The sequence below is a fragment of the Pleuronectes platessa genome, chromosome 13, assembly GCF_947347685.1.
Source record: "Pleuronectes platessa chromosome 13, fPlePla1.1, whole genome shotgun sequence".
In the NCBI taxonomy this organism is placed as follows: domain Eukaryota; kingdom Metazoa; phylum Chordata; class Actinopteri; order Pleuronectiformes; family Pleuronectidae; genus Pleuronectes; species Pleuronectes platessa.
Window position 1 is genome coordinate 20,642,062 of NC_070638.1, and position 27,218 is coordinate 20,669,279.

At 41.3% G+C, this 27,218-nt stretch overlaps 1 protein-coding gene across 1 annotated transcript in view; it reads right to left on the reverse strand.

Annotated features, from left to right (window-relative positions):
- The window catches only part of astn1 (astrotactin 1), a 421,252-nt gene that overhangs the window by 23,763 nt on the left and 370,271 nt on the right, over positions 1-27,218 (reverse strand). The window contains exons 18-20 of the mRNA XM_053438754.1: positions 25,226-25,503; positions 22,534-22,667; positions 21,616-21,767 (exon numbers count right to left, since the gene is read on the reverse strand). Of these exons, the coding sequence (XP_053294729.1) occupies positions 21,616-21,767; positions 22,534-22,667; positions 25,226-25,503 (564 nt within the window). The remainder of the gene's footprint in view (positions 1-21,615; positions 21,768-22,533; positions 22,668-25,225; positions 25,504-27,218) is intronic.

Below are 27,218 nucleotides of genomic sequence, written 5' to 3' on the forward strand. Positions count from 1 at the left end.
AAAATTGTTAGCCAAGTACAGATGGATGATCCATTCTCACACATTCACATCCCTTTCAGCTCCCACTCTCAAACTGCCTTTGCACATGGTGTAAAGTTGTGCAGGAGGGGAGGCTTGCATGAAATGTCCTTGAAGGCTTTAATAAGACTAAGCTCTAACACAACAAAATAAGCGCATTAAAACACTGAACTGGTGTAGATACAAGTGTCTGAAAACAACAATACGACTTTGAAACTTTGGATCTCCAAAGTCTGAGGTGGACTAAGACACATAACATTTTTTCTTTGTGGGTTCAGGTGCTCACATCCACTTTTTTATCCGTCCAATCTTTCCCACTAGTCTTCTCAATAAACTGCCTAAAGCAGCAGAACTGCAGCACACAGCCTGTTAAAAATAGTTTGAGGAACCCCGCTATCCACTGTCATACCGAGAGGAATGCTTGATGTGGGTGGCCTGCTGGCCAGCAGCACAGAGAGCACACCTAATTCCACTATAACAAATATCTCAGTCAAAGGAGACGTTTAACACTGAACGCTGTGTGCTGCCATGGCTTTATGGACATGACTCAACACCACGGAAATAGAGAAAAAAACGCATAGACAAAATGTTTTTCTAGTGTGCTGATTGCTGACAGACAGCTAAAAAATAAGACTTCTGGAAGTGAATGAGAAGTACACCCTTGATGGGTGCTGACCTGGCCAGTTTGTGAGGGTTACAGTGAACTTGAAAATTCTTAAGAAAATAGTATGTGAAGAATTCTGACCTTTTGGATTTGTATGTATCTTTCTCACCTGATTATTTCATCTGCAGCTTGATTCCTGAGACATTTTGTCATTATGGATCTCAGCCCAGGTTGAAAATAGGCCCCCCCGCCAATTTATTATGAATCCACATCCCCTTGATAGTTTCATAAAACTTCTGAGAAATCCAACCACGTTGACCGAGAAAGGATACCCTTGAATTTATGTGAGCCACAAGTCATTTTTCCTCATAACATGGTTTATAATGCAACTATCAGTACAAATCCACATAATCTACACTGCTTAACATTTATTCAGATACAATTTGTGATGAAAGAGAAATATGACTTTAACATAGTGAAGGGATTACAAATTGTGGCAAATCAGTAGCCAAATGACATTTTGAATCAGAAGGAAAATGAAGGTTTGATGATTTATGCCATCCTGGAAGTGACAACTGTTGGCAATGAAAATGAGCACACTTTGAGAGGCTCAGATTTATCAAGAAGTACTAAAATACATTTTAACAAGCTGTACTCCCCACACTCTGAGGAACATGATCCTGCATTTCATTTCTACAGCCCTGGCCAGCCGGCTCATCCTGAGATGACATTGGTAGACTTTCAAAGGTTCCACTGGGAAATGCTGCAAATCTCTCGATTTAGAAAAATCAGTGAATTTGGCCGCGGCAGGAAATTCTATCCTGATAGAGGATGGGCATCAAAGACCTCAGGCAGCCACCAAGGGAGATACTGTTAACGTGAACTTAAAGCATGACATTGAAATTAAAGTTGCTAAATTTAAAATGTAATGTTAAAGGCAAAGATCTGTTTGTGAGCAGAGGCTGTCAAATCATATTGAAAATCAGAACAACATCCATAAAATTTCACTTTCTTGCATGCCACAGTCAGACTAAGAACTTCCAATTCACGCCTTTGATGTGGATCAGCAGTTGAGTACTGGCTCCAATTGGCTGTGGGTGACATCTTGAAAAAATGATGAATAATAACAGCACTAGTAATTTGTTTATTAAAGCCAATAACCAAACAGCATGATTGCCCAATCATAGCTTAGCAACCAAAGCTCTGCACGTCAAGGCATTGTGAATGACGCCTTAACAAGAACAATACTTTTTATATGAAAAGTTGAGAGTTGTGTCTTTTTTTCCCGAATTTACGTGACCAAAAACACAAGAGAAAATGGATTAAACAGAATTGTGGTTTGCTTAATTGTAAAACACAAACATTAGCATATTAGCTAACTAGCATACCACCTGCAATGATAACCAAGTGTTCTTTTTACAAAGCCAACGGGAATTCATTCTCAAAGTACATTATAAATCAGAGACTGAATGTAAAGATGGAAAACAAGACAGCTCCACAAAAGTGAGGCCGAAAGGTTTTGATCAGTGTTGGTAAGAAACCCTGCCTCTCTCAAGTTTGTGGATGGGACATGGGCTGAACGAAAAAGTCCATTCACACAAATACATTTTTCTCAAATGTTTTTTCTCAAGTAGTTCTTTTCACACCGATGTGTATAAATTCAAATTCAAGTTTTTCAAGTAAGTTTGGTTTTATTTATATAAATTTGATGTTACAAAAACTAGGTGAAACGTCATGATTGACAGCTGAGATTGGCACGCAATTGGTCGAGGGAAAGTTCTGGTGGGACTTTTATGCTCCAACATCGACTGTGCAGTCTAGCACTAAATCACTTTTTCAGCTCAAGATGGCAGCATTAGTATCCCTAACATTTTGGCTAAACTTCATGATATTGGAAGGAAGTGGAGCCACGTCATCAATAATCACATGTGGCATCAACATTACCTCTTCAAAATTGGATCACCAAGCCAAGAATGCATTAGACATTGCTTTGTTTGCCAAACTAATTGGTTTTCCCTGATCCTCAGATCCTTTCCAATTGTCACTTACTGCCAATTCCCTGCAATGCATGAACTATGCTACCATTGTCTCCTACGTAGGTCACCACAAACTCTTTGGACATGCTATGCACTCGCAATATATCATGTATGTAGCCATCAAGTGCTTTTTTAAAAACCCTTCACAAAGTAGTGGACATGTGTCATCTCAGCTGAAAACCCCTTTTTGCCAGCTAGAAATCAGAATCTAGCTTCTGTTTACTTCTATGTAAAACACTTTCCTGCTCTGCTGGTTTATAGAGAACTTTGTTGGTGGGATATCTGTCTCCTTTCCCCAGCTTTCTGGCTTGTGTTGGAATGCATTTGCGTGTGTGTGTGTGCCTTAATGTCCCGCTTTGAGCCTCTGCTTAACAAGTTATATTTTCATTTCAGTATATTTCCCCAACTTCATTGGACTTCTATTGGGCTTCTGGCTGAAACATATCCTCTTGGTCTCTGGTCAGCTGAATGAGATTGTGCTGCTGTGTTTGTGACAGCCTCACATTGCCTGGAGAGCTGCACATCTGTCTCGAATGCTTGTTGACAGGCTGTGTATTTGTTTTGAATTTCTCCCTGCTGAGACCGCTGTCCTGTCTTCATCATCTGTATTTCTCGAGCCACAGTTGACCATGGAGGTGGTATTGTTTTGTCCCAGTGTTGTGTTTGGCTGTGTTTTCTGAAATTTCAATTTTTTTTTTCCATGCGCAAATTGAAACTGAGCAGAAAAACACGAGGATGGAAATGCAATTAGTGAGTGCTACCTAGACTGACCCAACACCAACTAAGACCACAGGCATGACCGAATCATTTGTCTTCTACAAAAAATGGATCGATATTGCGCAGAGTGAATCCAAGTCCCATATGCAGAGAAATAAGATACCACACAGATTGTGGAGATCCAATTTTAGAGTGGGAGCCACAACGCCGAGGAACTTGTCATTCAGCTGGAGTTGTTTACCATCTACATTCTTAACGTGTGATTGGTTGGAAAAATCAAGGATTGCCAGGAGACTGATGTGAGTTACGGGATGTCTCACCTTTTGAAGCTCTGCCTGCTGTTGTCAGTTCAGCTGTGCAAGCCGGGAGCCTTAGTGTGCCTGTGAGTGTGAGTGTGTGTGTGTGTGTGTGTGTGTGTGTGCGTGTTAGTGTGTAGAGCCTTCTAGCCAATCCACTGCTGTTTTTCTCAGCTTCTTAATCGAAAGGACAGGTGTTTTAATGATGACAATGCTTTTACTCTGGCTTCTTAATGCCTACCAGACATTAGATCCTCTCATATACTTTAGAAATACATTTCCGTTTACTTTTCTGCAGACGATTCTATAGATGACAACATGATAATAATTACATAATAACACAATTAAAATATACCTCTAAAGATCTTTGTTTTTGGACAAAACCAGCTGTAGTAGCTGATCCACTCTCTAAGCTTACATAGGCTAATCACAACCTTACTCCAGCTCTCTACAGGGTGATATCCATGTTCGTATCCAACCCTTAGAATGTAAGCAAATAAGCATACTTCATATTATATTTGAATAGTATTAGCAACAAGCTAATATGACCGGTATTTTAAATAAAGTTAATGTAGTTTTGTGACTCATGCTTGAGCTATGGAAAACATGGCATTTAAATGCCATAAGAGTCCTAGAGGCATGGAAGCAGTTTCTATCACTCAAAACTACAATAACAATGTTGTAGAAATACACTCAGTAGCTAAAGCTATTGTAGAATGAAGTCCTACCTTCATTACACCAAAATGGCAACTAGGTTGTAGCTAGCTCGTCCAAAACTTGAATACAAACTGCAAACCAATTATTTTCTTATGCTATGATTCCAACATATCTCAAAATGAAAGCACTCTTCCACTAAAACAGGAGTCAGGTTTAGAGAGGAAACTATCATGAACTTGATGAACCGAGAGAGGCGAGCGATAGCGAGAGAGACAGGGAGAGGGAGCAAACGGGAACTTTACAAAGGTAAACCCTTGAGCTTTAATGCAGCAGGTTTCCCTACGGGTTGCCTGGGAATTCATCCACTTCGGTTAAAGTAGACAGCTTCCTTGTAACTAGCTGTAATTGGCAGTCACGCAAACACACAAACACACACATAAACACATACACACAAATTTGGCAGCGAAACCTTTCACAAACAACATCTGGGATTGGTTGTCTACCTTCCCATTGAATCAAGAGACCGGCAACACAGCAACAGCAACAGATCACCCACAAACCCTTCACTGTTGTTTCTTGGCACTTAAACGCTGGTCACAACCACTACCAGATCATGATGACTTTTCACATGGAGAGGGTGGACTCTAATCTCTTAGGAGCAGCTACCCATTGGATGCGAGGAAGTAATTGTTGAACAGCAGGAACAGGAGGTGGAAGATAAGGATGATGAGTTGGACAGAAGAGGATGGGATTGCTTCAAGGTATCATTTAAAAAAATGGCCTCGTGTGAATGAGATGGAGGAACAACCCTGTAATCTGTGCGTGTTTTCACCCAATTTGGGTTTGATATGCATGCAGCTCAGCTGCCATTTGCGTCACGGCAGCATAATTCATAGAACATTACATCTTCACGGGGGCGAGAAATTGTTTTATAATTTGATAGAAATGCATCTGACCAAATGGATAGCAATTGCCATGAGAGAGCTTTGCACGCCAACCGTCGATTTGGCCAAATACGTCAGTGAAAGAATGAAACACCTTGGACAAAAAGGAGATACAACAGTCAATAACACACACTGAAGTCTGATGGCTTCATTCCTTGTAACCAAGTGTATAGTTTGAAAATAATATCGTAAAAAAAACCTGCGTGTCAACATACCAGTCCTTTATTTGTGGATTGTATGGGGAAAGTCAAGATTTTGGCTTCTCTCAACATTTCCACTTTCTTACTCTCTTTTCCCTCTGACTTTCTCTTAATCTGTCATTCCCCCTCTAAATTGAGCAATGCACAATTCACAATGACAACATTTTTAAGTGCTTCTGGAGGCTTTAGGCTGTCTATCAGCCGTTTGTCTCACGCATGTCTGCAACTGTCTTTTCACACCAACTGGCTCCAAATGTTAGTTTTTTCTGAGTACTTACTGAAGCACAATCCCCAGTGTGTCATTCAAATTAGGCAGATTTTCCAGTTTATGAACTTGTGAACTGACACTGTGGGCCTTGATGAATTGTTGTGGATTTAGTTACCAAGTAGAAAATATAGGGAAATATAGCAGGAATACCAAAACTAGAAAAACAATGATATTACACCTAGCTGACGGTCGGAAGATGATGGTGAAGACCGCTAGGCCAGTATCAAAGGATACATAATGATAGACAGATGGATAATTTTATGGATATTGATTCATTTAAGGATGGTGTTTACGTGAAGCTTTATTTTCTTGATTATACCCCTTTGTTTCTTAATGTTTACAACCCATTCTTTCCTTCTGTTAGGGACAACTGGAAGCTCTCTTGGATCTCTCTTCTTGTTTTCACTGACCAGTACTCACTGTACAATGAAACATAGCTCTCTCTTTTGCATGTTTACTTGTCATGTAATAGAGCACAGACACAGTGCAACTCCTTCCAAATTTAAGCCGTCTTACAATGACTATTGGCATGTCAAAGGGTTTAGTGTGCCAAAATATACATCAAAGTCTGTTTACAGGGTTTAGGAAGTTCAGCATATATGAAAACATTGTGTCCAGCCTTTTGGTGCTTTATACATTGGAGCTGTGCAATATTTACTCGTGTAATATGTGACTACGCCGGTTGAAGCTAAGGACAGCAAATAAAAAAAATGTAAATCTGGTTCATTGAGCTAAAAACAAACAGTCTTACTAGACCTCAGTGACCCGCTCCGTATCTCTCCCTGAGGCTAGCACATATATTTGCCACTGGTCTATTGCATTGTAGGTGTATCAATTTTGAAACTTTTCTAACGGTCCATCATTTGTGCAGCACTTTTCAGTCAACACCAGTCAGCACCAGCAGCTTTTAAGGTTATACAGCACAATAATGATTTTAGCTAAATATTATGTCAGCTCATCCCATACAATGTCAGCATGACAATCATTCTCTCAATGACAACGTCTCTGTTTAACATATCCCATGGTAATTCTCATTAACTAGCACCAAACAGAGTTCAGCTGTCGTTAACAGCTCAAAACACCAAAGTATTGGATTGGAAGGATGGAAGTGCAAACCTGATTTTAGTCTAGATGAGAAGTCAAGTGATCACCAAACTTATAACCATTCATCAAGCATCTTGAATCTGTGCAGAATGTCAGATGACGTTACCCTGGACCAAAGCTGTGAAGTGACTGAGTGGCATCCTTAGAGCCATAGGCTACTACACAGCTAGAAAGGACAAACCTTTCATATCTTGGGTCATTGTTTTTAATGTTTTATCAAATGTTTGCTCAAATATTCTACAAAATCTAATCTTAGTATTTTGTTCAATTCAACATTTCTGCATTCATGCCTTCAAGAAAAATGCAGAGTTAAGTCAGCAGCCGTTACAAGTTAGCACAGTAGCTCACCATTTACACACACTACTGAATAACCTGGTTTACATTGCAGCACGGACAACAATGAAAGTGCTTCAGCCCGTATACTCAAGCAGCTGACAGACTGGATTATTGGTAAGGTTTGGAAATTGGTTATAATAGGTTGTGAGGACTTAACCCTGCAACAGTTATAGCTCAGTAACTAGACTCCATTCATATACTCTGGCAACTAACACAGAGAGTGATTGCAACAAAAAGCCTCATTTATCAGAACAATCACAGTGCTCTCTGCTGTTCATGTGCATGTACTGTAAGAGGTGAGTGGTGCATGTGGTATTTACAAGAAGAATAACCATTCCACTTAGAGAAGGGACAGGGAGCAGGGCTGGGTATGAATCAGTAATGTTAGTGCTTAAGTTTTACCCATTAATTCCATGACAGCATGCCAGAAAGACTGACTTACCAGTGCAGTTTAGCCTCCGACATATAGAACCTTTATTTTCTTCATGAAAATAAAGGAAGTATTTTATCAATGAATATTCATATATATGACATGTTGAGTTAGTATAATTTACATTGTTTACATTGTTTAGTTAATAATAAATGTGACTAACTTTCCAAGACGTAATTGAGATGTTAATGACCAAAAACATTAAACAAAAGATGGCTTGAAAAAGATGTGACACACGTAAATCATACTATATAATACAGTGTAGGCATCCATGAGCTGATCAAGTCTACAAACAAAGGAAACAAGAACCCTGTATCAAAATGTCCTGTTATGTGATATCGTTAACAGTTTCCTGCAGCACTGTGTTGAGAGAAACAACCTGTGGTGAAGCCTGAAACAGTAAGTTAGTGCCTGGTGATGAAGACGAACGCAGAGAGGCTGCTTGCAGGTGAACATTGGCAGACACATCTTTGTTATTGGATTAAATCCTGGCTATGTGAAACATGGAATGTTTTTCCTGGGAAAGGAGCACGTGCATTTCTGACCTCATACTGTCAGGACACCTGCAAGCACAGCACTGGTTCTGGACCGGGCCTGGACTCCATGATAGGCATAGTAGTCTCTTTATTTATGGATTTGTCCAGGGACACCATGTGGTGAGAGAATGCTCAGTAGGCTATGTGATATACAGATTTTTGCAGTCAAGCAGAAGAGGAGAGATCACCCTTAGCAATACCTGTTGCAGACAGGAAAGTTTGGACTCTCAGCTGTTTATGTACTGAACACGTTTCCAGGAAGCCAGCCTTCTTGGAAACCCTTGGTGGGGTTCTGGAGAGAGCTCCAATTTGAGACTTCACAGGGAGACATCAATGCTCCTGTTTGTAGAGATCGGGAAACCTGGATGGACTGGAATCTTAAAATCCAGTGGTATTTCCCTATTGAACTGCTCTATGATGTGCTAACCAACATGTTTCGTGAGTGTAGGAGTAGAACACCAGGCCAAACATTGATGATGATGATGATGATGACCACGTTTGTAGTCATAATAAAACATCTGGAGTATCTGTATCTTGCACACTGGAGAAATGCAGAGCTGTAAACTGATGACCACCTTCTGTAAGTTGGATCAGCAGTAGAGATGGTGCTAATGATTACTTATCCCATGGATTTGAGAACAATTTCAGACTGCTTCACTTCGAAAATAGTGAAAATTGCGCAAAGTTGAATTTATATGGTTAAAGGTAAATACTGCAGGTTAATATCCACATGACTGTGCTGAATGGTGGTTGTATGCCAGTTTAAGCACAGTTGATCAGCATTGTCCATTTATAGAATGTCAATAATAAGTTTAACCAATAAGTATTTCTGGGTTTACCTAGCAATGGTAGCGATGATTAATCCTTGAGTAGACCAATCATTGGGTTAGGATTTGACAGGTGTAGTGGATGAGTCTAGTTCGAGGAGCTTCTGCATTGTTGCCTTCTGTGCAGCCTGGACCCAGACAATTAAGGGGAAGTGTTGTGGTAGGTGACATGGTCAAAACATCAACATTACAGTTAAAAACATTTTTCCCCCAAGCATATTTTTGTGCTTTTGCCTTTAATGGACAGGAGCAAACAAGATTTTATGGTAAAGCAGCTCTATTAGGTTAGCTATATGCCGCAGCCTGTTGCATATTGTATTCCGGACTTAATTGCAGGAAATTTCCGACTTCTGATTGGTCAAGATGACATACTGTAGTGCTGTGTTCACTACAGTCAAGAGGAAGCAGGTGGTGAGGGTCATGCATGCAGAGGCAGCTCAGAGGAAGTGACTGGTCCGGAGAAGAAGCTCATCCTGGTTTAGGTTTTGGGTGACACACACACACATACATTTCAGTCACCCTTGGCGTCGGTGTGTGTGTAATGTAGAAAGGTGAGTAATGTGTTTATTGATTGGATCCCCTTGTTCCACTGACCCTTGAGCAAACCTCGACCTCGCCTGGTGATCAAAGCTGTTACCTCATTGTATTGCTCCCAGCTCGAGGGATGTTTGTTTCCACAGTGAGTCTGGTCCAGCCGAGCGGTGGCCTGACTTAAAGCAGACTTCCTATTCATGAAGCTTCCACACATCTGCCGGGGACCGAGCACATGCGTGTGTGTATGTGTGCTCTTACAGTATGATCTCACCTTGTGTGCCTGAAGCTTGTTAAGGAAGAGATTACTACACAAACAAGCTGTTGTCAGCTCCAGATCTTAGTTTGATGCCATAATCATCAGCTGTATGTACTGTATGTTGATGAATCCAACATTACATAACCACAAACACAACAAAATACACGACATGCAGCCGTTAATGAATATATGCTCTGTGCATAAAAAATGTTGTTTTGTAGAAATTGGAATATTCTAACATCTGTTTCTGATGAGACTTCAGAGAAAGTAAAGGGCAGATATTTGTTCTTTTTTTGTTTCTTCACAGATGATCAGTCATGTCTGTTCGGATCTTTTCCCGTAAATGGAGGATCTGTTTTCACTGTCCTCCTGGAATTTATCATGCGGACCATTTGGGGATTAAATACCGGGAAGAAATATTAATTTTGATATTGAAGTAGCATCAAACATTTTACGATAGCAGCGGTACCGGTGTGAAAACAAATCATTTAAACTGGGTTACCATGCAAATCCTAGCAAGAACAATTGGTTGAAATTGAATTAGAAGATTCTACCGTCATTTAGCAGTCTTACAGCATTTTCTTCTTTCCCCTCTACCACCCACAGCAGCCATGTGGGTGGTAGAGGAGCAGGGAAAAGAGATCAACAAACAAAAATAGATCTGAATGTGCTACAAACATGAACTCCTTATCATTGCATTTCCACAAATTAATTTGTCTCAGGAAGAATAACGTATTACATGATATAGTATTAAAGTCTCAAGCCTCCCTTCAATCACTAACATTGGACTCACATGTATGCGATAAATGTGTCAACCAAAACTCTGCTCATTCACTTGGAATGGGCCGATGTCATGAATGTCATGCATTGCAGAGCTGCATTGTGGTTCCGTTGCGTCGCCAAATTATGTTCAAACAAACACTCAAGAAGATTCACTAGCCAATCAAGTCACATTAATGTGATAGCAGGGGCAGAAGCAGCTGGCAAACCTGTTGTGTTTATCCTGACTGGATTTGGTTTCCTGTGACTTCTTGTAAGCAGGGAGGAGGCTCACAGAGCACCTCCACCTGTACCAGTGCAGTGGAGCTGATTGATCCTCTGGTTCAAATGACAACAGCAGAGCTGCCAGAGGGAGAGGAGAGGAACACGGAGAGAGGCTGGACAGAGCCCAGTTGCAAAGCTAGATACCAGCAGAAACTGCTGGTAATTTAAATTAGGAGTTTTGTGAATTTATGTATGAGAAACTAAAGATGCGTATGTATCTGGCTTTGTTTGGGAGACCCCGGTGGCATTTTATTGATAGCTAGCATGGCACGTTAGCTTGAAAGCTGGCCATGTGTGTACTAGGCATGAAACTGCAATGTGTTAAGGCAACGTAAGAACTGTAGAAAACCAGCAAGGTCTCTATTTGTTTATCCCAATGATACACACATTGGATATTGAAGAAAAATAGTCTATAGTGGTTTTCGGACGTCCCCTGCTGGTAAAGTCCAGAGAATTTGGTGCAGAGTTTATCCAGAGTTAGCCGGTCACACATGCACAACAGCAGCAAATCCTCTGCATTATTCAGGAATCCAGCACACACAGATTTCTCCTGGATTTCTGCAGACTTTATTCGAGAAGGCCAGGCGGAGAAAGTCAGCAGATAATCCAGTGCCCGTCTGAGAGCAGCTTTGGTTGCTCTCATTGATCAATCTCGTGTCACTTGTCCAGAATGGGGATCCCACTTGAACTACATTACACAGTTACATCAATGCTCATTAAAGTATCATTAATAATGGTGTGAAGGTCCTGCCATCATTCATGACTCCTGATTTATTATCCGGCAAAATAAAATGTCATGCATACATCCTGCTCACATTGAGAGTGATGGGGCGGCACCTTCCCTTTGTTGTAAGAAGTTGCAATGAAAAACCACTTAAATTGCCTCAGAGCTCCTGAATAAATACTACATGGTATAATATATGCAGTTACAGTTGCCTGAACATAATTAGATATTTTTCCTGACTGGATAGTCTCTCCACAATACAGGATTGTTTGAACTATGTTTTACCCTATTGTGATGCCTCTTGGTGAAAACAAGAGCACATTTGAAACAGGAGATGATTAAAGCAGGAGGAATGAGAGAGAGAGGGAACATGTAGTACCAAAAAGAAAAGGGAGAGGAGGCCATAGTGGGGGCAAATCTAAAGAAAAAAACACGGGAGGGAGTAGGAGGAGAAGCAAAGATAAGAATAGAGGAAATGGTCAGAAAAGGTTTGAGGAGAGAAGATGAAGAGGAAGAGGAGGCCAAGGGAAGGTCTGTGGAGAGCTGTGCTTCAGCTCATGTGAGACTGGCTCTCCGAAGTGACAGAGGACTTGACAGCTTAAATCAAAACCGCACAACATGGCCAGCTTTCCAGATCTTTCCTTCTTTTCTGCCCTGTTTCTGTCTTAACGTTTCCCCCTGTCTCTGTCTTTCTCCCCTTCCTCCTCCTCCTCCTCTTTCCTTGGTGGTCCTTTTCCTCCCCCTTCCCTTCTCCCGCCTCCTCTCTCGTAACTCAACAGAACATCCGTGCCTAGCCACCTTTGCCGTGTGTGTGCACATGATCGGGGTGTGTTTTTCCAAAGTAATCAATCATCTAACTTAAGACAAGGTCAGCTCTCACGGCATCGTGAATACTGTAGGCTGTTAAACTCTCCTGCATTGTGTGTGTGTGTGTGTGTGTGTGTGTGTGTGTGTGTGTGTGTGTCTTCTTTTAAAGAAGCATAGCCCCACTGACTCTCTCTCAGTGTAATTAGAGCTACGACGGGCAATTTCACACATCGGAGAGTCTAAACGGCAGCAAATGGGAGCTGTTAAAAGTTTCGACAATTTCAACAGTCGTAAGTTATGGAATGTGATCTAGGTAAGCTGTGTGACCTATATGTTATCTTCTTGGTGTCTGGTGGGTATAAAAAGAAAGGTGAGGGGTTAAACATAGCTTCCTCTGGATGTACAGCACTCGCTTCTTGCGCTATAGGAGAAAGCTCTTCTTTGCTCTTGGGGGTTAATGTGACTTATACAGTCGGTGATAATGTTTGGATAGGAAACAGTTTTTTTGCCCAAAGTTCATATCTCTCCTACAGGGTGGATTTACTCCCTTGCTTTGCAGCTATACTTTATTATTTCAAAATTTGAAGTAGCTATAAACAGCTTTCGATAGAAGCAGTAAGTATGAAAAATAAAAAAAATCCTAATCGTTTTAACATGCAAATCCTTGCACTAAATATATCATATATCTCTTTTTCTTTTTAAAAACATGCCCTTTACTTTACCTGCACATCACAAAAGAACAGGCTATTTAGAGGCTGCAGCCCACTTGGTGTGTCAAAGCAACACAAGTTACAAACTACATTAACGCAAATCTTGTTTAAGAGCTTTAAACCTATAGTTTTGCAATTCAGTTTTGATGTAGTTAGTAACTGAAGGCCACTTTTAATAATTTTTTTGTTGAGCTAGTTTAAAGAATTTGTATTAAATGCAATTTCATGCGTCTTTTCAAAGCAGGGCTGTCAATATTTACAAAAACAAATTTGACAGGACAGATCCGTTTACATATATTTGCATGCAGTCAGACAAGGTTGAACCCTCGGATCTGTTATCGGGCAGTTGCATGGTACAAAGACGACAAACAGCCTCACCTTCGATTGTTAATTCAAATGGGTCACTACAGATTGAATGTCTGTATTTTGTATAAAAGTGGAAGACCTATAACTTTATTCCTCACATAAAATATTGATTACGATTGAAGACACTTTACTATGTGCTTTCTCTCAAAGTAAAAGCAAGATATCAGATATCTCTGCACGGTCACAAAGTCAAAACAGACTTGAAGTGAAGCTCTCACATGCCAGCATCAGTGTGCTGCAGGCTCTTTGTCATGGCTGGACCAGATGCTAATCTCTTCCTTTGCTGGGAGAGAAACAGCACTAATGTATTTAGTAAAACAATCTTCAATAATCTACAATAACCCTAAAGATTTTAAGCCCATTAAAAAACTTTGCCATACTTCAGGGGCTTTCAACATCTGAGACTGTGGACCTCCTCTCAGGCAAAGAAGAAAAGTGCTCCCTCACCCCACCTTAGATTAATTCCTTAGTTCTCACTTTCTTGACGTCTATACTGATGATGTTATTTGATCCCAATAGCCTTCCACAGTTGCACAAAGAAAGCCTAATATTGCTGTTTGATAGGATGGGAGACTAAATACATAAAGCCGGTCCTGAGGGCCTTTATTAGACTCAGACTCAGAGAAAGTGGGAACTATCTGAACTCTCTCTTTAAACAGATCACGCACATTAACACCTATTCTACGTGACCCCCTTTAGATCACTACTGTAATACCTTGGTGAGTATTTCTTTCACATTCATTTACTGGGCCTCCCTTGAAACAGCTCGGAGTCCCCCTGGGGAGGCCCGTCTAGGGAACCTCAGCTCTAAATCATAAAGATGAAGATACTGTATTTATTATCACTGTAAGCTTTGGAATACCTAAGGATTTCAGAGACTTGCTGATCACAGCATCAGACTTAGGCAAAGGGGAGAAAACACACCCACATATAGTGTCTGTGCACTGTCATGCATTTCTTGTGACAAAGTAGAGACATAATGGGGCTTAGGCAACAGCGTGATAAAATCATCCATTACTTGCATTCTGCGGTGATGGATTGTACCTCCCAGGCGAGTGTTGCGTCGGAGAGTTTGTTTTGAGGCAATTAGCGGAGAGACTGGGGTCTGTTTTTGCGATGAAAGCACAACATCATATCCGCATATACAGTAAGGGCCCACGGACGAGCTTGGTGATTAGGGATGAAACTGGCTGGAACATTTCAAGAAACCATCCTTGAGGAGCAAGAAGAGCTGAGGAGATAGTAAAAAACGTCCCCTTGCGCGAGAAAGTAATCTCCATTAGTTTAATGAGGACGGCTGAAGTGCATGACACCATGGAAACAAGCAATGCCTTATTTAGAGAGGGCAGCAGAATCTGTGAACTGGAAAGGCTCAGCGTGACAGTCACAGTTCAGGCTGGAATATTCCTGTGATGCACTTTCTCTGGGTCTCGCCAAGTACCCCTTGCTAATTTCCATAAAAACCTTGCCACAAATTCAATGATAGCCGCAGTATCTTATCACAGATACAAGACCGTGGGTTGTTAGTCTGTTTATCTGATTGGAATCTTCGTCAATATCTCCTCTAACCCTGCATGCATGTACCAACCACCGACTGATAGCATCAGCGGGTTCCTTTAGCAGTAATGTCTTAATCTGTGTTTCCGATTGCAGCAGTTCCTGTTGCATCAAAAAGCTAAATATTTTTCACAACATGATTAGCTCTTTCCAAAAAACTTAAAACTTTCATCATGAAGTACTGGTACTATTCTGATGCCCGAGCGATTGACTTTGAGGCACGATAAGAAGTTTGTTTAGACTACGTTAACATTATATCAAGGCACCACAGTGTTGGGCCAGAGCCCAGCGGGGTGCCAGCAGACACTGGAGCCGAGAGGAACAAAGGGTTGTTAAACTTTGGGCGGGAAAACATCCTCCTGCAGGCTCAAGAATCTCCCCCTGGTGGTGGAAAAATGTCCTGGGGTTTTCCCAGAAGCCCCTGCTCAGTTCCAAGCCCCGCCCACTCAGATCCATTTCTGACACTCAATTGGCTTAAAGCCAGCATCATCCTATGACCAACTCCTCAAGGAGGAGGACCTCTCAGGTAGAACAAAACCACTGAGACACCAAACATTGCTGCCATTTTTTTTACCCTGCTCTGAAGACAACACCAGGCCCCCTTCGGGGCCTCCCAGCTGATTTAGTTGCTCAAGGGGGCAACCAGAGTTATTTTCTTTCATTTCTTTTATTTCTTTATTCAGTCGACGTTTTTATTTTCAAAAGGACTTTTGCTCTTTTAACTTGAAAAGACCAAACAGGAAATTGCACGCGGAACAATCTCAGACTGTTCCATTTTCCCCACGGACTTTTCTTTTCCCAACGATCTACAAACGGCTTCCACAGCCGTCCCCTGCAGAAGCGCGAGATTCATTCCGCTGAGGAGCATGAGCTCCACATCCCTGAAGAAGAAGGACGACGTTCATCCCATCGAAGCAGCACGAGCAAATCCGCTGTTTGTCCGGTCCAGCGGCCGAAGACCGCTTGAGAGACCACGTGATTCACTGGCCCGACGCGCACGCACACCGCGAGGGTGGTACAGTAAGAGGCTTTATTGTCTGGGCAGATGTTAATCTAATACGTAGCGTATTGTTTTAATACTTGAATGTATTTGTTTGTATGAGACCGCCGAGTCTCTAGTGTTAGCGGCGATTCGCCACTTCCGGTTTCCGGTTACGGCCTTGTGCCACAGTTTTTAAGCGCCGTGAGCAGCGTCTCCAGCTCATTGTGACCGTTTGAACAACTTTAAAGAGACTTTACCGTTCAAACCTCAGCACACAACGCCACTTGGGTGCTGAGTGGTAAAGTAAATGTAACTTGTCTCTGACGGTGCTTTTAAGAGCTTTGCTCTCTCCTTGTATGCTCTCTCTCTCTCTCTCCTTCTAAACCGACCTATACACACATCCGATCTGTATTTAGAATACAGTTCATGTAACATAGTTAAATCTATATTCAGAGAGGCCGGACACATCTGGAAGCCATGCGGCCGAACGCCAAAGCAGAGACAAAGAATTCTCTTTGTCTGAAAATCCCTTTGTGTAATTCATGTGACGACCACCAGTGTGAGCTCCGGCCACATGGTGTCATTAACATAGACTCCATTTTGGATAACGCAAGTTAAACCACCATTTTGAATCTATTATTGCCACGCCTCCTCTCTCCCTCTCTTCCCATTCTGGCTCTAAATTCATAACGGCTCCGCCATCTTGTTTTGTAGTCAATCCACCATTTTGAGAGTTTTTAGGCCTTGATTCCACGAATCATGATCGGCCGCCATCTTAGATGTGACGTCACCAAGTGACTGCGTCATCGCCACGCCCCCCCTTCTTTTTCTCTCTCTCTCTCGCTCTCTCACACACCCACACACACACACACACACACACAGACACACCCACACAGACACACATTGATAGACACAGACAGATACACACACAGATACACATAGATGAATACATGTGTTTTTCTAAATTGTGATAAGCGGCTGCTGTTGTTATCTTTGAAATATGGGAGTTTGTTAAAATGATGAATCATTAAATAACACTAACTTTATTTCACATGCATACACATAGACATACACACACACACAGAGAGACACTTTGACACAGACACACACACATACACATAGACAGACATACATAGGTAGACCGCCGGTTTTACATGTATTTTCTGAATTGTGATAAGTGCTGCTGCTGTTGTTATCTTTGAAATATGGGAGTTTGTTAAAATGATGAATCATTGAATAACATTAACTTTATTTCCCCTTTTTAATAAATGCTTTTGTAATTAAAGTATCTGTAGTCTGTGATTATTTGTGCATATGTATGTGATTGCAGCTGGATTATGATTGCCTGTGCTCGAACTTAGTAGCCTTCACTGTTAATTAAATAATTATTAATATTAAATATTGAGATTATTGATTTGACATTTATCATTATGAGACTGATATTTATAGATTGTATCGTTGGTCCCTGTAACCAGGGTGGTGCCCCGCAACAATAAGCAATGATTACAGATTTGTATTATTCTTAATTGATAATTTTATTGTTTTCATTAATTATTTTAACTATTATTAATGGATAACCGTATCATTTCTAATTAAATGTGTTACATTTCTTAATTAATAGCTTTATCATTTTTGATTATTTTTAAGAAATAATTGTTATTTTAATAATCATATTTCATGATTATTAATAATTAGCCAACGTCAATTCTACTCCTACTATTGCACAACAACAGCTACAAAATATTCCTCTCGACCACGGTAGTCATACCGGATAGTGGAGCGGCCACCGTCTTCATCATCCCTGTTTATCCCTCTGACAGCACAGATTAGAGGATCGGGACAAACATTTGTTCTCCAAGGCTCTGGAACACAGTGGTAATTGTGGGCTGACACGGGCGATGTGCTCAAAGGGCACGGGGAGAAAAATAATGTTCCAAAACTCCAAAACAGAACCTGAAAGGTCACTTTTGCCATGAAAGCAATATTTCATTGTTCCGCGTCAAAATGCCTCCCCAGCATTAAAGATTAATTTGTGCTCCTGCAGTTCCACTGCTCTTTCCATTATAGACAGAACATATTCTCACCCTGGAAAATGGAAAACTAAACCCAAAGCCTCAGGATTCATATGGGAATCTTGTTTGGAAATATAGGAATTTGTACCAGTATGAACTGATATGATAAATTCATGTGGGTTGTTCACCCACTTGCTTTCTCATCTTGAAGGTCAACATCAAGTTTCAAGATGATATTGTTCCTGTGATAACAGGATGTTCACAAGTCAATTTGTGTTAAATCAAATCACCACACAGATTTCCCTGCAGTAGCTGTATGTGATATAAAATAGAATAAAAAACTATTAGCAAAGAGAAGTAGGATCCTGGTCCAGAAGAACGAGAAGGATAATCCAGCCATGTTGTGTCAGAATTAATAATGGTCATTACTAACTGCTCCACTACAATAAAGCAGCACACAACTCCAGAGTCCTAAATTCTAACATCCTTTAAAGAACATATGAGGTACTTCATCAACTGACTATTTACTAATATTAACTGTTATATTTTGTGTTTTGGTGAATAAAAACACCATGTCAATGTCATTGAGAATCTGAATAGCAGATGATGTCCTCATTGTGTTCTACTGTTGTAGGTTTCCAATCAATGTGGTCTGAGCTTGAGGCTCTCACGACTCTTCTCGACTTGATCAACATGACCATTTGGTAAATGGTATATAAATAGTACATAAATACTATTCATGTCTGAAGGCACCGAAATGAGAAGAGGAAAAAATTGTTAGGTAGAGAGGTCAAAAAAGTTGTGTGGCTCCACTCTCTGACTGCCTGGCAGGCAACCACAACCACAAATGAGTTCCATAGTTACTAGGAAACCACAATCATAGGAATATACTCCGGAAAAATACAAATGTAATATAAATATAAATTCCATTTATTCCATTCTAAATATCTATCTCCACACATGTTTCACGCACAAATTATTAAACTGGATCTAACTTCTTACTATAGGTATAAACAACAGTCATTATTTCAACCTACAAATAGTCCTTTATAATTGTTCTAAATAAATGTGAACATGTGTTTTATCACCTTACTCTTATCAGAACGATAACTAAAGTATACATTTACACTCCTACCGCTGTGCTTCAAAATGCAATGCCAAAAAAAGAGGAAATGGCTACACGTCATGATTATTATAGCAAGTCTAGCTAACGTATGCTGTTTAATTGGCACCTAACCAAATGCTGGTGCTGATGTTTAATGAGCATAATACAGCTGCATGTCAGCCAATCGAATTCAGACACAGTGAGGCCAGGCACAGAAAACACCCTGTGATCATGGATCATCAAAGTCATATGCTTTATAAAATGTTTTACTTGTAATATATGAAAGGTGAGGAGAGTGAGACACAAGCTGTATATGTTTACACTGTAAACTGCTATTTTACACCTTTCCTTATAGAGAAAAGCCAGAGGTGTGTTGAGTCGGCAGCTGAAGCTTTGGATTACTGACTTAAATATGTAAGTAAATGGTGCAACTAATGGTTTTCTCTCACAGCCCCAACAACTTGTTATAGCATAATAACAGTAATGCAGGAAGCACTCTCCTGCTTCTCCCTTCTGATTGTGCTGCATTGATTAATGGTTGCCACGATTCTGACTAACACAGTTTATCCTCTCATTAAGCTACAACAAACTCTGGTGCTCACAGGGAGCTGCAACAGTCCCCATTATGGATTGGATCATTACTGCAAAAACAAACCGCCCTTGTTTAGCCAGTTCTGGCTCATACAGGTCGGGCCAAATAAGCTAGATACTCTGTTATGGATGACAGAGCTGCACACGCCCCTGCTGCTCCTGTGGCTTCTCCTCTGTGTCCTTTAGGGGGGGGGGGGGGGGGGAGTCAGGTGTTGGTAGACTTTGTTTGCTCAGTCAGTTGTGTGTCCAGCCATTCTTTAAAAGACACTGTTCCCTGCTCTTGCCAGCCAGTCGTCCTGTTTTCGATCTGTACCTTCAGTTCCTCACACTAAACTCTCGAAATAACCCCCCTGCTCTGGATCAGATCTAAGCTCGGCCTCGCCCTCACCACATCAAGCCCTCCTGATCTCTTCTGCTCTGGGATCCTCCCTCAGAATGGCCCCCCTCCTGCACCCGGCTCTGACACATCTCAACAGTCTCCCAGTCCATCTGACCTTCGAAAGTTTTAATAAATACTGTTAACCAACTGCTATCTCTGTGTTCTCTGACCCGCCCTAACAAAACCCACCTGTGAGTGTGAAATTGTAACTCTCCGTGGCCAATAATGGTAAAAAATATCTACTGTTCAAATTATACCTTACCTTTTGTTGTGTTTTGTATTTATTTTCTCATTTATGCTCAGCACAAACATACCAGAGCAAAATCCCCTGTATGTGTAAACCCATAACATCTGATTCTGCTATGGATTTAATGGTAAAATTAAATCCTATTATTACAAAAAATAGATCAAAAAAAGGTCTGAAAGGTTTCTGTTGATTCTGATGAGATGTGCTGCTACCAAGATAACCAATTGACTGAATATCATAATGTCACATCACTCATTTGTCATGACCAGTGCTACAAATCAACAACACTGAAAGCAAGTTCAGTACCTGCAGTGAAAAAAATCTGTATTTATGATCAAATAAAAACATCACCTTAATATGTGGGTATTCCGTATATATCAACAAACCAAGTCCTACCATTTATTATCCCATTATGACTGGTATACACCATCTTGTGGAGGTCCTGAAAACTACAAGTGAAATAGGCCTGCACTAATCACAGTGATGTTTTTCGGAATGTTCAGAAAGACGCAGTAAATCTCTACTATCAGTGATTGCGTTTTTCCTCTCCTCCTCTTCCTCTTGTATTTTCTCAGGTGCCTGGGAAGAGATAAGGTCGAGGGTGATTTAAGGGAGGCTGGAGAGGAGGAGCTCTCTCTCTCTCTGTCTCTGTCTCCACCATTTGAGTTGCAGCTGCCTCTGTCATCGTGGCACAGGTCTTATTGTTTCTTTCTTTTTAAGTTGGGGGTCTTGGTAGTCCCTGGCGTTGGTCCAGATTGTCCTAGGCCTCCACCACCCATTGTGAAATATAATGACATTTGTTTCTGTTAATTAAAATATTTTGCTTTGACCAGAAGTCAACTTTTGAGGTTGTGGCTGTTACAGCTTAATTTGTTTTCTGTGAAACTCCAAAACTAAACTAAAGAGTGAAATGTCAATTTTACAGGATTATAGTGGGGATGATGCCAGGTGGTAAACTTTCGTGTAAACTGTGCAGCTACAGATTTATGAAATCCCCTCGCTCTCACCCCTGGGCCAGGATTCCTTCCAGGTGGTCGACAAGATAAAACAAATTAGGCTTTTGTGGCCACATGGTGCAGACAAATTGGCAAATGGAGCCAGCATAAATAATGAACAGTGGCCAGCAGCTGCACATACAAACACAGCCAACTGATTTACTCATTACTCCCGTCGAAGTGCTACACAAAACCATCAACAGGCCCTCGTGCTGGATTACAAAGTGTTCGAGTAAAGGGGAACATTAACCCATTCACAGTTTTCCACTAATTGGATCTTGTATGTCATAAATTGCCAAACTCATGATACGGGGGGGTTCTGGGGGCACGCACCTGTCTCAACTTTGGAGTGGTCGGTCCTCTCGGTCACCTTCTCCTGGCTGATGAGGTAGTCGACCATGCGGACCCCGATTGGCGGCTCCGTGTGGTTCCACTCCAGGATGACCAATGAGCTGCTGGGCTCGTAGGTGTACGACAGCTTCAACCTGGCAACAGAGCGACGGAGATGTAAAGCAACGCCCGGCCGAGTGAAAGACACTGTCAGCACACTGGTCTCATTACTGTAGCTGCTACTGTAGTCGGGTGAAAATGGAGTCACAAACAACCCTGTCAACAGAATATACAGCCACTTCCTCCGATCTGTCATGTCCGATTTGACTCACAGCGGAATGATCATCCGCTGCTGCGCGGCTCCTGAGTCCATCTGTACCGGGGCTTTCACTCCAAACAATCAATACACTGGCTAATTTCCTTGATTAGCACACCCCAGCTGGACAGGAGGAATACATCAGTGACTGCTGTAATGATGTTGACTCATGAGCCAACGTGATTGCCTAGTTTCTCTGTTGCGCTGGTTGTATATCTCTTTGTTGCTGTTTTACATGTATCTGAAGCGGATTTGCATGTCCTTGTTGTCTTTGTGGTTACTACTGCATTTTTTACTGGAGCTTTGTGACCTTCCAGACAGAAACGATAGCAGTCCCTTCAAACAGGAGGTTTTCATCCGGTGGGCCCCCGATCCCCCGGCCTCTGGGCCCGTGCCCGCTACAGGTCCGCTCAGTAATCCATCCACAGCTGTTCTATTTGGTCGCAACACAACTCAGTGTACACACGCATCCTGGTGGCACATTACTCAAGACCACTGCAGCCGGAGATAGACTTCTGCCAGTGGAAGTGATGGATGGTCTTTACCACAACCCAACCTGAGAGTAATGTGTTAGGAGGAAGGTAATGCTATTCTAAGTTACTTACATGGGTTGGGGAAGTGGGGCACAGGTGGGCAGTCCGTCTGTGCCAAAAGCGCTGGAGTCACAGCGACACCAGTCATCGATAACGTTGCCCTTCCCTGAACACCACAGCATGCTCATCATCGCCTCCTGAAGAGACTGTGCAGAGAGAGAGAGAGAGAGAGAGAGAGAGAGAGAGAGAGAGAGAGAGAGAGAGAGAGAGAGAGAGAGAGAGAGAGAGAGAGAGAGAGAGAGAGAGAGAGAGAGAGAGAGAGAGAGAGAGAGAACATTATATATTGTACATAGAAAGTGCTGCTAATAGATGCATGTGTGTGTGTGTGAATGGGTGAATGTAAAACTGTACTGTAAAGAGCTTTGAGTGGTCATCAAGACTAGAAAAGCTCTATATAAATACAAAACCATTTACCATGCTTATTATATAGGTACATGTGAGGATAAATGGATAGAAAGAGATAAAGGGGAACAACACGCAACATGACACGTGTTTCTATTTACTATTGAGTATGGTGATTTTCATTCAAAACATCTTTAGAGCTACACTACAAAAGGCTGCGAGGAGATGAAGGGTTTTTATGTATATTTCTTTTTTCAGAACTGGACATAGAGGCCAGTTGTGCTCTTGGGGATGTAAATATGAGACGTAACACAAATCAAAGTCACGGGTAAATTGATTCACAACCACCAGTGTCCTCAAATAGCATTGAAAATAGATACAGCTGTTTCTGTGCCTCCATTGTGTGTCTGTGTGTGTGTGTGTGTGTGTGTGTGTCAGATTGCACCTCAGTGGCATCTGAAATATTTGTACTCTGTAGTTTAAAAAAATCAAAGACTGTATAGTAAAAACATTTTTTCTGGTTACATATTCTGATTCAGTACTTGAAATAAGGTTAAAACGTGCTTGGGACTTAAAACTAATTGTTAAATTTTTTCGTTCTCCATAAAACTCTACCACCGAAACCCTGCATATTTAAAATCTATGCACATCTTGCACAAGTTTACATACAACAGTAAACGTGTTTAATTAACATTCGAAACATTGTATAACATAAGAATGAATTGCTGTAAATCAGGCGGACATTTGCTACATGCTGTTACCGTACATCTACTGTTTTTAAGGTGATTGTGCTTTTGGCGACAAAGTGATATTGTTGGAGAACAATAGTCTGAATAAGACGCTGCCTTGTGAACAGAATTTCCTGATTCTCTTAAACACGAATGAGGTCATAATCAGAATAAGCATAATCGAATTCAGACTTTACGGTATTTCAACATTAGGGGCAATATGTTTTAGATGATAATGTCCTGTTTGGGTTTTCACAGCAATTTGAAGACACATTCCCTGGGTGTAAACAAGATGAAAAAAAAAAAGTATTGCAGGTGTGGCAAAATGAAAAAAAACTCAAAATAGTATATGTTAGTATGACATATTAACCCATTTCAGGTTGGGCATTTAAAACATAATAATATAGTGAAATGGATTAGTGGACGTAATAAAGTGAGTCATAATCAGACTGTGCTCTGTAACATGTAAACAGGAATATGAATATTGACAAATCATGTAAAATCCATAATCAAATAAATGTCTTGTTCAGAATAAGTTCAATAGCGAAATATTGGCGTTCTACATATTCAGTGTTCTGCACCGGAGGTAATGTGTATCTAGTGTTTAAGTTGTTTTGGTGTATTTTGGAAGTGAGATCATCTGTTGTGCTGAGCTGCATGACGGCAGTCCCTTTTAGTTTTTTTGCATCCAATTTTTGATAATGCATGTAGAGTGCATTTTCATCTGCCAGAGATAGACACTGTAGATGCACCCCCCTCGCTATAGTGGTCCTGGTAAGCGTACACAAATTTATTCAAGATGTTGCCTGTGCATCTTGTCGACACAAGTAGCTGCACAGTTAAGCATCAGCAACCTCCAAACAGCTCCTGTCAATAACCGCAGCTCTATTTGTCTGCCTGTGCTTCACGATGAAAGCCTGGCATCCTGGGGGTGGAGGTGTGGGGGTGTGGGGTGTGGAGGGGGGGGTGTGGACAGCATAGTATCGACCTCTCTTCTGGAGGACTAGAAGCAAGTTCGACAGACGGTGTCGATAAAGTCAAATAAGCCTCAGCATAGTACAGCAGATTAAGGCGCAGCATGCTGCCGGCAGAGGAGGGTTTGATATTGGAAAAGACAAAAACCCTGGCTGTGTAAATCCCAAGTTTCTGTAAACCAGCTTTAAGATGCGGCCATGAGCTTTTCAGGCCTGATGGATCCTTCACTTTCCGTACATCCACAAGCCACATGGTGTTTCATTGCAGGAGGCCTATTGATCCACTGTGGTTCCATGATCACATCCCCATAAACACGCCTGGATAATTTTTTTGCCATTATTAGCTGCTGTCCTCGCACATTAAGGCATCTTGGATGAGAAAATGAGGGAAAAGTTTACTTAGTTCAAATCAAAGTGGAACATTCATTTTACTGAACAAAGGGTGACAAGGACATAGGATAATAAGAGCCTCCTTTAATCAAACACATGAAAGCTTTAGTGAGATTATCCCCTTTCAAGAGGATGAGAGAAGATGAAGCACATTTTGTGTGGGTGTGAGAAAGATTATATAATGTGTGCAGTGAGGACTGTTTTTCCAGACATTAGACAGCCAGAGATCATATGCACCTTAATGACAATGACAAAAACCAAAGTACTCACCTGGTATGTCTCATTGTTGGACACTAATTCGTAGATGGGTGCAGACTTTGTAATCTGCAGCAGAACGGGCTCAGACTGCTGCCGCCCCTGTGCCGCCCTCGGGCTCATGTGGCAAAGGTGGCACGAGCGGGGGCATTGGCCCTGGCTGGTACAGTCCATCCGGACACCGGCGGCCATCCGCTTTGCACCCGTGTCCAGCAGGCTGGCGACGTATGCAGGATAGGTCAGCGTCCTGGGCTCCTTGTCACGCTCTTCTGACTCCTCTGAAGGGGAGTTCCCTGAAAGGACAGATGGTGAGGGACCGGTTAATTGACCCATGTAGAAATTACTAAACAAACTTTTAAAAACTAAAGAAAGAGTCTAAAAATAATTCATTTCTGTGAAGTCCACAAGAACACAGGAGAGTGGTGTGAGCCTGTGGAACCCCGCTTCACATACTGTATGTACCCTAAACACTCAGGTCACATGCTGCCACTAATGAGATAAGGGAGCGTAGGAATGAAAACAGCTGAACCTACAGAATACTTCTTTCCCCTTTAGCCACACGGCAAAACTACAAAGCATTACTGCGTTCCCACATTCCTCTACTGGAGTCTTTTACTTTTCGACATCACAGCAGAATACACGAGCGGGCGCGTAACTATCTGGGCCACGGCTACAAAGAGCTCGTTTTGCTCTCCAGCAAACACAGGGAACTGGAGGGATCTCTACTTAACAATGAAACATTGTAATAATGTGACTCTCGTCATTGTTGCTGTTCCTCCAGTCCCTGACCTCAATGAGTGTTCTTGCCTGCAGGTTTGAAACTTGAATATTATTGATAAAAGACAATTAAAAGATAAGAAAGGAAGCCAATACCAGGGTAGCCTCTTTCTCACAGTAAAACATAGTACTTAATTTAATGGTTCAGGGTGTAGAATTTAGTGACATCCCAGTCAAAGCATAAGCTAACCAGTGGTAGCCTTCAGTTATCATTAAAACTCAAAAGGAGTTTAGTTTGTCCAGTCTGGGCTGCTGTAAAAAACATAGAAGCCTCCGTAGAGAGGACATCCTGAGGTAGATATAAATGAAATTTATATATATAGGGTCCATTCTATGGTAAAGAAAACAACAATTTGTACAAATTAGATGAAACACATTAGTGATAACATCACTGCAATTATTTTATATTCAGTTTCTGCCAATAGATCTCTTTCACCTACATCTGACAGTGAACCTTTAAGTTCTGCAACGTTATAGTTCGTGATACTTTTTCCGGTGTTTTTCACTCCAACTCTAGGTTATGTCATGCATAGGAAATTTAAGTAATGCAAAAGAAAAGGTTGATTTCCTCCACATGGAATTTTCTCAGGCCTCTGATGCCTGACCAAACTGTAGCTGAGTGCTGACCGTGAGCAGGAATTCAACCTTTTCGTCACATGGAACCTTTTTAAGCAAAAGATAGATGCTCTATTAATTGCTTCTTTGTGTTTCCCCATTGAGCAGCAGTGGCAAGTCAGCAAAAAATATGGAATGTTGAACATAACGGTCCGTAAAATACAGATTAGATGGTGTCATCTTGACCAGTTAAACAATAAAACACTGCTTCAATGTTCACACATCACTTCTTTGAATAGCAGTATTTCGATAAAGAATCTTTGTCTATTTTATTGCTCATATAGCTGAGTCAAGAACACTTACAGTGGAAGCTCCATCTTATGTTGGGGATCTAGAATATTAAACCACTCTATACCATATACAGTCTATGCTCTATACTCGTGTGAAACAGATGATTGTAAAAGGATGTTAGAGATTTGCTAAAAGAAATGACTACATGTTGGTCCTCTAACGCAAATTACAAGACTTAAAACTCAGAAAAGCATGAAAAGAAAAAAAAAAGTCAAACACTTTTCACAGCAGTGGTAGGCCTTTGCTTCCTAATGACTTTGACAAGAGAATAAGATCTAGGATTGAAGCCATTGGTGATGACCTGTGATATTTTGAAAATAAATAC